The sequence below is a fragment of the Capsicum annuum genome, chromosome 11, assembly GCF_002878395.1.
Source record: "Capsicum annuum cultivar UCD-10X-F1 chromosome 11, UCD10Xv1.1, whole genome shotgun sequence".
In the NCBI taxonomy this organism is placed as follows: Eukaryota; Viridiplantae; Streptophyta; class Magnoliopsida; order Solanales; family Solanaceae; genus Capsicum; species Capsicum annuum.
Genome location: NC_061121.1, coordinates 228,382,139 through 228,397,419, shown reverse-complemented (window position 1 = coordinate 228,397,419; position 15,281 = coordinate 228,382,139). Strand labels below are relative to the sequence as shown.

The 15,281-nt window shown below is 35.7% G+C and overlaps 1 protein-coding gene across 1 annotated transcript; it reads right to left on the bottom strand.

Moving 5' to 3' along the window:
- Positions 1–49: 49 nt before the first annotated feature.
- LOC107848012 (mitochondrial fission protein ELM1) lies at positions 50–13,877 on the bottom strand. The gene is made up of 10 exons (XM_016692662.2): positions 13,360–13,877; positions 8,115–8,341; positions 6,452–6,548; positions 3,683–3,832; positions 3,439–3,565; positions 2,628–2,740; positions 2,477–2,540; positions 2,292–2,385; positions 2,086–2,194; positions 50–461 (listed from the first exon to the last, which is right to left on the bottom strand). Exons 1-10 carry the CDS (start codon positions 13,549–13,551, stop codon positions 360–362), a joined length of 1,275 nt encoding a protein of 424 aa, XP_016548148.1. The 5' UTR covers positions 13,552–13,877; the 3' UTR covers positions 50–359.
- Positions 13,878–15,281: the final 1,404 nt, after the last annotated feature.

Sequence of the window (15,281 nt, the reverse complement as noted above, 5' to 3'; positions counted from 1 at the left end):
AAAGATCAAATCAAATAATATAACTCATTAAGTCCATAATACACTTATAAAATATAAAAATTTCCAATAAACCATAATTAGATTTGAACTTGTTAAATTATGATCGTTCAAGCAATCCAGTGTTTCTACTTTACATATGAAGATTGACAGTTTATTTTTGTCAATATATGTGGCAAAAACCCTCAATGGGTAAAAGAATAGAAGCCTCATTGTTCAACTCTGATTCTCTTCTTTTTTTTTAACTCCTATATAATTAAATCAATCATAATACATTGCCTCAGAGCTCTGAACACATCACAAATGTAGTATAAAAAAGAAAAAAGGTAAAATCTGTGACAACAATATAGACCAAAAGGATTCTATGCTTTAATCTTCCATCCTCTCTCAGCAAGAGCTTCATTCACACGGGTAGCTGCTACTGCGGTATCATTAAGAGGAGGGTAACTCCAGCTTTCTGACATCTGTTTTTTAAAAGGGAAGATTAAGAATAAAGACGATGGAACAAATGTTAGCGTATGAGCAGTACCATAAAGAAATTTTCGAGTAGTTTTTGAGTCGAAATGAGCTTAAGTGAAGAAGTATGGTTTCAAATTGCCAACTCCAACTTGTTTGGAAGTGAGGCGTAGTAGTTGTTTTCAAGTCGTCTCCCAGAGAAGAGAAGTTCCTCTCAACAAGGCAAGGGGGAAGTAATAAAGCACCTTGGACATATTCACACAAGCAAATGCACTTCTTTATGGGGAAACACATTGTTTTTCCGATTTTAATGAGGCGAGTTGAAAGCTAAGCGGCGGAATTCTAAAAATTCCCTTAAAAAAAAATAGAGATGTCTACTAAATCCTACATTGACGTATCAACATAATTTCAGAGTGCATTTGGTCATCCATGTAGCACTTATCAACGAGGTTCTTTCAACTAGTATTGCATAGAAGAACTCAATTACAGACACAATACAACTAGATCCGCTCTTCATAAACTAACGTGGGATTCACAATCCCACTTCTCAGGTAAGAATGGTTCAAGATTATAGAATCCTTTTCTATTAGATGGGAGAGGGGGTTCACATAATTTATGTGTGTAGTTGGCAATTTCGCCATAGCCTAGGTGTGTTTCGATGTCTTATCCCTTCTAGTTACATTATCCCACAATTAGAAAATATGATAAAAGTGAGTTTGTGATAGCCACTAAATTGCAATGGTACGGAATTCTTTAGTTTAATTGAAGAAGCAGAGTAGCAAAACCCTAAGTTAATCGGATTCATCAAAAATGTTGTTGTATCTATGCCAGATCTCTAAAAAAATGTACTATTTTTAAAGAATTCGACACACCAAATGACATTTTTGAAGAGTTCAAACAACCATATCTGGTGTAGAAAAATTTCATATATTCGCATTTCTCACAAATACACCTAATCACGCCACCATTTAGAAAAGGTTCAAGTGCCATTGCATAGTTAATAAAAACATCTAACACCTTTTACAGTTTCATTATACATCCAACTACGATCTTCCATATGTACAAACAACACAAAATTATCCTAACACTAATTTATTGTGCTCAAATTAATCTACAAAGTCTTCTTTATTTTCTTAAATTCCGTGCCAAGTCAAACTAGGTCATTCTTTTTCAAGCAGAGGGACTACCATTTAATTTTTTAAAAATTGTTTCACATCATACTCGAGATAAAGAATCACAACTAGAATCCACTATAGAAGACATTTCAGCATGCGCAATCCAGATGTCTTCCAGTAAAGCTCATTCTCAAAATACACTGCTTAGGTAACTCCTCACTATTCATGGAAACAATACCACGTAAACACAAGAATAAACACACCAACCATGTTCTTAAGTAACCACCATCCCGTCACAGCCCAAATGCTCGTACTGGCAAGAAAGATAAGTTTGGACGCACAAGCACCTAGCATTATCTAGGCATGCTTGTATTGAAGAGCAATCTTCCTTTTTTCTCAAGGCAGAATGTCATCGCAATTATCAGTTTAGTTTGTAAGAAACACCCAATGTATTTCTCAAGTTACTAGTTACACAATTTTAGACATAAAGAAGGAGAAAAGAGTAACGGATCCTTACATCCTCAAGTCCTGTAAAAGGCCTGGTCAGTCCTCTCTCTCTAAGCGTCTTGTGGAAATCTGCGAACTTCCATGTACAGCGTTCGGCTCCAATTACATACACCGGCTTCCTGGAAAGGAAGGTATGAATCACAATAAAATTTTAAGGAAGAACATGTTCAGAAATACTAGATCATCAACAAATGCTGAGCTAATAGTCACACACACCCAGTACTGCAAGCCTCACTCAACATGCTAACTGAATCTGCTGTAATGACAAAAACATCAGCCCAAGCCAGATGCCCCATGTGTGGATTTGGCTCTGAAGTATTAAGAAAAATATCCATTAGATGATGATCCAAATAAAACTATAACTACACAAAACCAATACTGATTATTGTGTCTTGAGTCACCTTCACCATTCCAAATGTGTACTTTTGGATCCATACCAAGCTCTTTGACCACGATTTTGGAATGCTACAAGAAATCAACAATTGCCAGTGTGTCAAAAATATTAAACACATTGCCAATTGGTATAATTTGAAACACGATCTGTAAAAATACCTTTTCTGGTGTCCTTCTGGAGAAGGATATTCTTACGCTCCCACAGCTCGCAAGAACATTATGAAGGGACGCTGTTAATTGCTTAATGAGGTCTGCCCCATATCCGCAGTATCCTAACCATAATCCAGAAACAATATAAGATGTATACACATGAACCTAGTGGCAAACGAAAAGCTACCGCAAAGGGATAGATATAGAGCAAAATAATCATATTCTACAGTCCTGATAAAAGTTCATAATTCCCATACATTTCTTAGTTTTCCAAGACCACTTAATAACTGAAGATAGAAAATGCAAGATTCAAATATTCTTCCTTTGTGGAAGTCCCCAAAATAAAATTCACACCATGCAACAAAGATGAGTAAATTATATAGATACTAGCCGTCAAAAAGAATGATACTCATTTATGACAGATAGGAACTGGCAATAAATTGGGGTTACAAGTATCCTCAAACTGCGAACCAAGCAATATGGAAACCCAGTTATGAAGACAAAGTACAGTCCACTCAAGCAGATGTTGAGCAGCAACATATAAAAGCACAAATTTGGAACCAAGCAATACGGGAACCCATGGAAATAAAGATCACACAGTTCACTCAAAAAGATATTCAGCAGCAAGAATTAAAAAGCAATAAATCTACACAAACAGACTTGGCTGCTTGACATAGAAGAAGTAGTTTATTCCAATTCATATCCCATGTTATTTAGACTTCGTCTTTTTCGTACTTTCCTTTCTTTAACAAAATGAAGTTATGAAGTTTGATTTTGCAATAAAAGGATATCAATAATCTAAATTGAATAAATATCGTACTTGTAGAGCCTCCAATGTTGACCACCAATAAGGGCTTCGGCAACGGTGCAAACTCTTCATGCCAGGTGATGGCTGCAGCTCTAAGCGCAGCAAAATCAACTTGATGTAGAGATCCTACCGTAAGTACCTTTTATGAAAACAAAAGTCAGCTCAGCAATGAGCAATTTAGGTACAAATGCTCACAACACAGAAGATTACCACATGTTACACGCTAAAATCAAACATAAATGTTGAGGATACCTACAACATGCTTATCAGGTGGTTCATGGGGTGTTATCCACTTGTGCAGAAAACGAGGAACTTGTTCCTTTCCTTGAGGAGTTAAAGGATAATAGTCGTGCTTGGGGGTGATTACCAAGTCGAATCTGTCCAAACGGGACCTTGGATGCTGAATCTGAAGTTAAAAAGGAGCAGAGACAAATAAATGAGATTTTCTTCTCCAGCACAACATTCAAGAATTTACAAAAAGAAAATACATGGCATATAATCCAAATATGTAATAACAGCTTTCTTAGCTGAACTAAACAGGAAAGCCAGCAGCTACCGTTAGCAGTCCTTAAAATTGAGGAATACTTCATGAGTCAACCAGTCCTTCGAGAAAAAAAGATTTGATCACAAATGTTTCGGAAGTCGCTAGTCAGAGCGACTTGTATACAACAACATATCCGGTGTAATTCCATAGGTGGGGTTTGGGGAGGGTAGAGTGTACACAGACCTTATCCCTACCTCGTGGAGGTAGAAAGGTTTTTTCCAAAAGATCCTCGGCTCAAGTAACACACATCAAAGCAGTATGAAAAAAGACATACAGAAGAAAAGAGGACATGACAAATAAATAGGGAAAGCATTACATAGCATTCAGAAAACAAGGAAAAATTACAATTGCGAAATAATGTGACCAGTGTGTGCTATTAAAAGCAATTGCCATGCGAAGTAAGGGGTAGGGATGGCAACGAAGCGGGGTGGGGCGGGTCAAAGTTTTAGCTTTTTTAAAAACTATGCGGGTCGGGAGTAGGTGCGGGTCTCTCCTCTTTTATTGCGCTCTATAGCTTTCAGTTTTCTGGTGTTTTAATGGTCTAGTGCTGAATCACCTCAAAAAGAGGATCTAGCCGTTACTTTATTCCTTGTATCATTGCGTTTCCTTTTTTCTAAACTATTATGTTGGCATTTTACCGGTTAAACTTCACTGATTATCATGTCATGTTCAATTGTCCATCACCATTAACTTTATCCACTTCGAAGAAATTCTCGTAGTTGTAGGAAAATTATTTTCGGCCGATCTCGATTGGTAAGAAATTCTCATAGTTGTAGGAAAATAACTCCACTTCACAGAAATTCTCATTGTTAAATTATTCTCAATATAAAAATGGTGATTTGTAAAACTTTTAATTTTTTTATAGGTAAATAATGAAGCGCCGGAAAAAAACCTAAGTGGGGCGGGACGGGTTGAAAATAGAAAAAAATGTTATGCACGGCGGGTTGAAAATTTTGTGGGTTTACTCAAAACCGCCCTGCTCCATTGCTATCCCAAGTAAGGGATTATCGCTTCATGGGTGAAATAGTGCATTTAATAGAAGTGTGTACTTCAAATAGTGATGCGTAAAGTGATCCAACATGAAGCATTCAATTCTTTGAATCTCAATTTTGAGTAGGATTAATATCAACATTTTCATATCGTCGGGGCAATTTGCTCGTACCTCGGCTAATTTCACGAGGTACCTGCTACCTCCGACTAGCACAAGCATCGAGTAACTCCATCCAAGGCTTGGGCAGATGGAAGAGACCACCTAGTCTTTTTGACTTCACTAGAATTTGAACTTGAAATATCAGAATTCTCAACCCATCTCATTAACCACTAGGCTACACCCTTAGGTGCATAACTGTAATTTGATCATTAAAACACAAAATTCATATATCTTTGATATTTTCTATTGTTATGACCGCTTTTTGCTTCAAGCCCCATAGACGTTGTTTTGCGCGTTTCGCTTCAAGCCCCATTGACCTTGTTGCTTTTTGCGCTTTTCGATTTTAAAAACTCAACAATTGTACTAAACTAACTTATCAAACAAAATAACCTGCAAGAGTAAACTGCAACTTTCTCATATAAGGTTTTTTTTTTTGGGGGGTAATCAGACATACAAGTATATCTAAAGAAATGGAAACTGTTGTAAAGCGAGATCTAGTTTTCATTGAATTTTTAACGCATTTTCTTCGTTCTTAGTTCCTAGTTCCTACTCCTCCAGTAGATGAAAGTTCATAGATAAACTAATTTGTCCAACAGCGAGAGTTAAACCACCCTACCCCCCACCCGTAGAGAAGAAGGGTCACACAATGAACAACTTCTATTGTATTAGAAAGCAAAAAAGGATGTCAGAAGACATTAAATCTCCACGTAAAGAAATATATTGGCAATTACCAGGAAACAGATCATTGATTTCAATTGTGTTATGAAACATGCTTCTTGGAACCTTGTCTGTTAACGGTTCAGAATTATATCATCAAGATAAGTTGGACTTAGTTTGATAAAGTTTTTAAGTTATTCATAGTTAGGCTTTTAATTAGAAAGCTTTCGCCTTTCTGTATGCATGATTTAACCAACCCTATTACTAATATTTCCTTAGCCCCTGTGGATCCAACGGGTTCCTATTCTCAAGGTTATCAGTTGTAACAACAAATATCTTATTCCTACAAATGTTTGTCACCTATATAACAGAGATTTGGAATATGTTTGTCGTCTCTATAGAAGAGATTTGGAATTATTGCAGTTGAAAGTCCATTTCATCATTTCCCCTCTTCTTTTTAATCTCTAATGGAACTAAAAACTATCCATTTATTTCATCACTGATGCAGGAATGTCATGTGAGAAACTTATCAAGCCCACCCAACCCACCAACAATAAATAAATAAAAAGGAAGAGGTGAAAAGATTTAAAGAAGAGAGGAAGTGGTGAATGGACTTCCAACCATAACGATTGGCAGAAAAAACATGGCTCACACAGAAGCATCAGAATTCATACCTGGACAACAAAAACATTATCAGATGCCAATCTTTTAATGGAGCTAGTTATTGAGATCGTATCTCTTCCAGATGCAACCACCAGCAATGGACCATCCCTGAGAATGAACAATTGTTAGCTCATCATTACTTCACTGAGTTTTTAAGATCAAGAGCACAAATATTATTTCTATCGTTACAAAAGTGAAGTTCATGTCCGAGAAAGGTGCATTAAGATAAGAGCACCTCTATACATAAAAGTAACATGCATTGTGCTCTCTTTAGTTTTAGGTGTAAATCTGAATATACAGATGATCATGTGGCTATTTTATATATGTTAAGGCTCCTATTTGATATTTTTCGTCCATTGTGCCCTGTCTTTAGCTAGATGAATTGATTTCAAGAAATTGTAGGTCTACAAAGGTAATTTCCTTCTATGTGACTTTAGGTCTATCTCGTATCTTTTTAAACCAGTGTGATAATATTCCATGTTTAGCAGAAAGCCATAAACCATTTCTTTCCAGAGAGCACCATCTCCATTATTGAACCTTCATAGCCATTTCATTAGCAGATCTCTATAATGTCATGTCAGGTTCCTGATACCTAAGCTTCCGAGGTATTTGGGGAGAATGATCTTGGGCCATTTGAAGAGATGAAATTGTTCACACTCCAGATATCAAGCCATAGAGGTGGCAAAGGGCAGGTGGTAATTATCTTTTTTTTAAAAAAAACTATGATGAGTAATTGATCTTTTTTTGAAACTATAATGGGTAATCCATCCAAAATATGCTACTTTAGTGGGAGCTTTGTCTTCCATATCATCTTCCAAGGCCAAGAATTATCCCAGTGACCTGACTGCTTTATCAACATACTAATAACTGAGTGATACTCAGTGTTTTGTTACTGCACCACTTGTGTCTCCAAAAACTTACCCTACTACCATCTCCACACTAAAAGATATATTTTCATAAAATTCTTCTCATCCCTTTAAGATATTCCTCCAAAGCCCATACCCTTAAGGAAAGGTCACGAGGTGAGGATTGTCTACGACCATATAAGAAATGGTCCACTTTGAGTTTGAGGGACCAACCATGTAGGTTGGACCAATCCTCACCTCATGACGCCAAATGATGCCCAAAAAAAAAAAAAAAAATGTAGGTTGGTCCACTTTGAGTTTGAGGGAGTATGTTAGAATATCAAGTGATATGGGCCTAAATTCATCCACGTGTAGATTCATTGTACTTGCATAAGAAAAATCAAATATAGTATTATATAAGAGACGTTAAAATATTTCATATTTAATTAAAGAATATTTTTTACCTTATTAGATCGTGATTAACAATTACCTACCATATTATACATAATCTTAAGACTCCAATACAAGGAGCACCTATGACAACTTTTTTTATTTTCAGACAGTGCCATTTCATCAAACTCTCTTTGATAATGAGAGGTTGGGAGACTTAAACTCATGAAGGGGCGGCGGGTCAAAGGCATAATTAAGTAAAACAAGTGTGCATTTTCTAACAACTTAAGTTTTTTAGATGTGAATGCCACATACTTCAACAATTACTACCACAATTAAACAATTATCATAAAATGCAACGGGAACCAAACGAATCACATGAATGAAGATGGAGTTAGGCACTGAGAAGAAACTTGTTAGGCACTGAGAAGAAACTTACTTCTCAAATGTCTCGCGAGCCATTCTAACTATACTCTTCACGTTGGCTTCCAAAATAGACGCCAAGCCTGCATTGCCACCATTTTCTGTAGGCAAAGTTCCTAGTTTTCTTGATCTTCTCAATAGAATCCCACATATCTGGCTTATGATGTAATACAAACTTTTATGGAAAGACACAGGCAGCCAATGTAGCCATTCATTGACTCCTCCTCTTGGTCTAGTAACCCGCTGCATGTATGGATAGCATCAATAGTGATTTCAAGAAAACAAGATTTGATCAACAACTATAATTTCCCAAAATAAATACAGGACTTTCATGTTATCACCCTCTTAAGTACCTCTCTGTATCACAAAATATTTAAAACAACACCGTTCAAATCAAGGAAGACAAAAAATTTCAAATATCAACTGGATTAGTTGAACCTTCAATTGTTTCATTCACTCTACTCACACAAACTTCTGAACCAAAAAATAACTCTGATTCAAGAAACTTATAGCAATCAATTAAGATTAGACTAAAAGTAATGCATTGAAGAAGGGTGCAAAATAGTTTTTCTCACACTTGATGGATGTGTGAACCAGAGAAATAGAATGCAAGGATAAAACCCAAAGCCAAGTCCATGCTAGTAGCTAGATTAAGTTTATTAGAATTTCATACATGCATGCTTCAGTGGATTCTGAAGTGCACAAGTCAAACCCGAGTTCAATTGACAGAACATGAAAAGCAAGATCTTTCAGCTTTGATTTGATAAAAGTGCCACAACACGTATTTATGCAACTAGTACATGGTTGATAAGGTTGTATGTCCTTTGTTATTTTAACAACTTGTGCCTAAACTTATAAGTTGTGTGCCATTGAAATGAATTTCATAGAGGGGATAACTTGCCAAAAGCATGTGAACTCTTCATTTTTCTTTATCCTGTTTATTCCTGTTGACTATGCCGGATTTGATCTCCTCTGAATTACTATGAAACTCATAAAATACCACATCTAGAACCCCATGGACACATGATTATTGGATTGAATGTGGTTATATTTGACAAAAGCTATTGATTTAAAACTAATTGTTAACTGCTAAAGTTTTTGGACAAGAAAAGGGTAATCCCATAAGTTTGTTATTTGTATAGTGCAAAATTGGTGTACCTATGGTTTATCTTTTGACTGAAGGATCAGGCAAATGCCGCAAATCTTTAACAAGTATACAAGCTTCTATACTTTGTAGGAGGATCCGAATATCAAATATATAGCCAGCCAACTAAGAGCCGCGTTACAGGAAAATGGCTTCAAAGTGAAGAGGTTTGTCGGCCGACTTCTGTGTGCTAGATTTGAAGCAAAAAAAGAAGGCAGTAAGACCCTAAGCCCCAATCTTGTGCAAGCAAAGTCTATACGAAACAGCAGTGAAGTCTTCAACCTTTACCAGTTAAGAAAATATTAACCACTGTCAGTACAATCCCACTACTCAAAGTCTCAAGACACAATATTTCAATTCCATGCCAGCTATCTTTTCATGTTCGACTCTTTATCCTATAAATTCTGAAAGAATACTTTCAAAATATACCTTTGCAACCACAAGTTTCCAGAAACATTTCCTTAAGACTTCATATTTCAATACAATTGGCACTACCCAAAATTTTCATAAATTTTGGTTCCACCATCATTTTCAACACCTAGCAACACAATGCATCCATATTTAAATCAACTGCCGGAAATCAACATAGCATACATCACAATACTCCAGCAACTCCAAATCTCATTCATTCTCCTAATTCAATTTCATTAGGTCCATGTAAGAGACAGGAAAGCACACTGATAGAGAAGCCACAGTGATATCTATGTGACAAAACATTTTCCTATTGAACTTAGAGTTTCCTGCAATTTTATCCATTCTCTTTGTAAATAAATCGGTTCACAGTCAACATCTTCACAATCTAGAGTAACCATGAGTACCTTCTGCCAACCAATTTCAATACTAATCGAGCTCCGCATGGAACACAATAGAAGGCAAAGAGAGGAGTGGACATGATTTCTACTCGCTCACTTTCAATTTCTTTGCCTGTTTTGACTTGGCGCAGAATTTAAGAAAGTAACGAGCACTTTTGAATATTGTAGTCTTAAACTAAAGATATGTAAAATAATACCAACTATTCCAGTCCCAGCTCCACCTCCATCTCTTAAGGTCTATTCCTGACAACCTCAACCTCCTTCTAAGCTTGCTAATCCAGTTAGTATTTCTAACATTGATATAGGTACACAAAGCACTCCTGGACTCATTACCTGTTCCAACGAGCACTTATCAAATGATCGTTTCATTGCTCTTCGCAAAGGTACTAGAACTACTACAATAAAACTCCCATTTATGCTTATTTAAGTCGTCATCGTCTGTCATCTTCATATCATGCCTTCATTACTAGCTTATCAATAGTCAAAGTTCCCAAAAAGTGTGGCAGAAGCACTGGTTCATCCATGTTGGCGTCAAGTTATGATTGAGGAAATGACTGTTTTGCATGATAATAGTACTTGGGAGCTTGCTGCTTTACCTAAAGGAATACACTCAGATTGGTTGCCAAGGGATACACTCAGATTTATGGAGATAGTTTCTCACCAATTGCTAAGATGGCTTCTGTTCGTCTTCTCATCTCTATGGTAGCAATGAATCACTGGCCCCTATTTCAGTTGGTTATCAAAAATGCTTTGCTTTCATTCACGGAGAACTTGCTGAAGAGGGTATCTATGGAGCAACCACCAGGGTTTCTCGCCCAGGGGGAGTATGGACTAGTTTGTAGAATTCGTAGATCCCTTTATGGTCTCAAACAGTCTGGTCGTTTTCGAGCTGTTGTCCAACAATTTGGAATGATCCGAACAGACACTCCGTATTTTACCGGCATTCCTCTCATGGCAACCATATCTTTTTAATTGTTTATGTTGATGTTGATGATATTGATATCACAAGAGATGAGCTCAACTCAAACAACACCTCTCAAGTCACTTTCTGACTAAAGATTTAGGCAAGCTGAAATACTTTCTAGACATTGAAGTGGCACAATCTAGCGATGGTATTGCTATTACACAAAGGAAATATGCCTTAGACATTTTGGAAGATGTTGGTATGTTGAATTGCAAACATGTGGACACTCCTATGGATCCAAATACTAGGCTTATTCCAGGACCGGGGGGTCTCTAAAAGATCCTGAAAGATATCAGAGACTTGTTGGCAAACTCAACTACCTTACGCTAACACGACCAGACATCTCATTTGTTGTTAGTACAGTTAGCCAGTTTTTGCAATCACCTTGTGAAAGCCACTGGAATGTTGTGATTCGCATCTTGTGATATATCAAAAGCTCTCCAGGGAAAGATTTATTGTATGAAGACAAGGGACACGCCCATATTGTTGTGTATTCTGACGTAGATTCGGTAGGATCTCTTTCTAACAAGCGGTCCACGTCTGGATATTGTGTTCTAATTAGAGGCAATCTAATATCTTGGAAAAGTAAAAAGAAAGTTGTCGTAGCTAAATTATGCGCAGAGGTAGAGTATCAAGCTATGACACTCCAAGAATTGAAAATGGGAGGAGTCGAACTGATGAAATTGATTGGTGATAACCAAGTTGCACTGCATAACGCTTCTAATGACGTGTGTCATGAAAGAACGAAGCACGGTGAGATAGATTGCCACTTCATTCGAGAGAAGATTGAGTTTGGATACATTGCCACAAGTTTTGTCAATTGGAAAGATCAACTAGCAGGTATTTTCACAATATCACTCGGAGGATCCAGAATTGACTATCTTCGTGGCAAATTGGGAGCATATGACTTGTACGCTCCAGCTTGAGGGGGAGCGTTAGATATGGTATATTTAGTGTAGATATGAGAATATTCTGTATAATTAGTATAACTATGAGAATATTCTATAATCCCTAGAATCAGGCAATTAGGAGATTTTGTAATATTTTCTTATCTTCTTTCCTTATTCACATCATCTGTAACAGTTATTTAATCTCATGAACTTGGGGAATAATCAATCAATACAATTCCCAATATCTCCTCTTCGTTTCCAATTTCAGTCTTAAACATGCAATAAGGAAATCTATAAAATAAAGAGTTTCCCAAAAAAGGAAAGACACATTTTGTTGTATCACCGAGATAACAAAACAATACATAAATCAGAAAGGAGTAAAATTTTGAAATTTATAGGCTAAAAACTAAATATTTACATATATATTTAATAAATTTTATAATACAAATACTATAGCTCCACCCCTAGACAAAATTGAAAAAATCTACAAGCGGAGAAAAACTCACATATAACACAAACAAGGCGAGCAATATATTTGAAGTTTATCGATTCACAACTACATATTTTACATACATATTTAACAAATTTTCTAATACAAATACTATACCTCCGTCTTGCACAAAATTGAAAAATTCTACAAGACTAAAAAAGAACTTACACATAACCAGGATAACAAAACAATACCCCAAATCAAAGGAGAGCAAAAAAAGTTAAATTTATGGATTCCTAACTAAATATTTACATACAAATGTAACATTCAACAACAACAACATACCCCGTGTATTCCCACAAAGTAGGGGGTCTGGGAAGGGTAAAGTGTACGCAGTCCATACCACTACCCCAGCTGAAGTAGAGAGGTTGTTTCCGATAAGACCCCGGATCATGAAAGATAGGAGTATAACAAACAAAAAATATAAAAGCACACAACAAAACCATAATACACTGCTAGATAATAAAGGAAACAAGACACCCACAAGGTAATACTATAAACTATTTATTCAAAATCATATATATCACCAAAACACCACGAACAAGAAACTCCAGGCGCAGCTACATATGTTACATACATATGTAACATATCCAGTAAAAATTCTAATAAAAATACTATAGCTCAGCACTGCACAAAATTGCAAAATCTAACCAGTAAAAAGAACTCCCATATAACCGGGGTAACAAAACACTAAACAAAAATCAGCAGGGAGCAAAGATTTGAACGTAAGCTACTAAACAATTGTACATATTCAACAAATTTTCTACTACAACTACTGTAGCTCCGCACTGCACAAAATTGAAAAAAAAATCTACAAGCGGAAAAAGGAAAGATTTGAACTTCATGTGTTAGCTACTAAACAATTGCACATATTCAATAAATTTTCTACTACAAAAACTGTAGCTCCACACCGAACAAAATTGTAAAATTGAGGTGGAAAAAAAAAAAATGAAGAACTCACATATAAAGTGTGCTTATCGGCAAGTCCTAGTGCTTGAACCAAACCAATACTTTGATTTTCAGAAGCAGGAAAACCATTACCAATAACAACAGCTCGTCTAATAACACCATGTACTCCACCTTCAAATATATCCGGTACACCTCCCATTGCTCTTGGACTTGCTGGTGGTTCCGGTAACCTTATTGGCTTCATTTTAGTAGTGAAAAACGAAACGAAATTAATAACAATACAAACCCTAGAACTGACGATTTCGCTTCAAATACATATGCGGCACGTATTTGATGCGATGATCGGAAGGGAAATTGCGTTGCCTGTGTTGATGAGTAGTGATGATGGCTTTAGATAACCGCAAAGGCCAACGAGCAGTTGATTTTTCGATTGCGTGGGGAGGAAGGACAAGAAGGTTTTTCGATTAATTTCTTTCTTCTATTTCTAATTAATATATATTATATATAAAAAGGAAAAAGGACCAAAAAATAATCTTAAACTATTCGAAAGGACAACTCAACCTAGGACTTGACAAACTTGACTCACAATTAAGGTTGAGATAATTGACTTTTAGGCTAGGGGTAGGTAGGTCTCGAGTCACGAGTCACGAGTCGGGATCGAGAGCTTCTGTCCCATGTCATGGTTTGGATCGGGAGTCGAGTTCATGGTTGAAATTGAATCTCAAGTCTCAAATCGAGGGTAGGGGTGTGGATCTTCAGGAATCAAGTCCTAGATTGGGTTTGGAGATAGGAGTTGTCACGATGTAAGACTATTCCTGGACGTAATACGATGTTTTAAAATGGGCAAAATTCAAAAATAGCATACTTATCCTCTTAATTATGAGTTTCATAGCAACACTTTCATAATTACATAATATAGCAAGTTGTATTTTGTAGTTTTGCAAATTGTTGCTATGAAAATACAAATACAACTGTTTTTACTGCCCTTAATTAACTGATTTAAATATGGTAATAATTCCATAAATTTAACTATTAAAGATTACCTTCCCATTAAAAGCTCCTCAATCACGCATTTTCCGTTATATGCTAACAAACCTATTCAAATTCAAAAAAGCAGTTTCCTTCCTTTCATAACACGTGATCCTTCAAAAAAAAAAATCAATTCAAATTAAGTTGAATCTTCAATTTCGCTCTAATTGAACAATCAAAATTCAATTGTATTTGTTGGTGTTCAATATCAGTTTGAACAATCAGTTTCGTTAAGTTCAACGATCAACATTACCTTGTTCTGGATAAAACTTCGAAATTCAAGTATCTGTTACAAATTTCTGCTCAATTGTTGTTTCATGTATTAAATTGTTTTTTTTTTTGTGTGAGTATATTGTTTTTATAGATCATTTTTTGTTATTTTGATCGATTTTTCAGTTGATCAAATTGTGATGCTTTGTAGAAACCTTTCACGTTGTTATATAATCGAATATGAATATATTGTAAACAAATCTAGATTTTAAAGTTTATTTTATTATTTTTTGAACTCGTAGAACAAGGAATGATCGAATTCAGGTTTCCAAGCTGATGAAATTCTAATTTTTTGTAGTTTTGCTTGTCGGAATTTGAGAGTATAACAACATATATGAAAAGATATTTTATATATGTTCAGTTGTGTTCGAATTTGGAGGTTCTGTATCTGATTGCATTTGACGTTGAACACATACTGTCATTGTATGTAGCTTGAAATAATTTAATTTGGTTCTAAGTTTTATGTAACAAAATTTTTGTAAATGTATTTTTTAGTGTTGTTGTTGGGTCATATCAAGTGATAGAACAAATATTTTGGTTGTGTGCGATTCTGGTGGTTTTGAATTTGATTGTATGTAACCTTCAACATAAATTTCTGAAATTTTTTTATGGCTGAAAACTTTTGTCGTATTTGCATTTTACTTTAAAAAAATGTTGTGTGAATGTATTTTTTTA

Bases quoted from the DNA above. Each gene is read 5' to 3' on its own strand.
- LOC107848012 (XM_016692662.2), bottom strand. From the start codon at position 13,551: ATGAAGCCAATAAGGTTACCGGAACCACCAGCAAGTCCAAGAGCAATG. The intron at 3,833-6,451 runs GTATGAATTCTG...TTTTAACTTCAG, and splicing joins ATAATGTTTTTGTTGTCCAG to ATTCAGCATCCAAGGTCCCG. The intron at 2,741-3,438 runs GTACGATATTTA...GATTATGGTTAG, and splicing joins CAACATTGGAGGCTCTACAA to GATACTGCGGATATGGGGCA.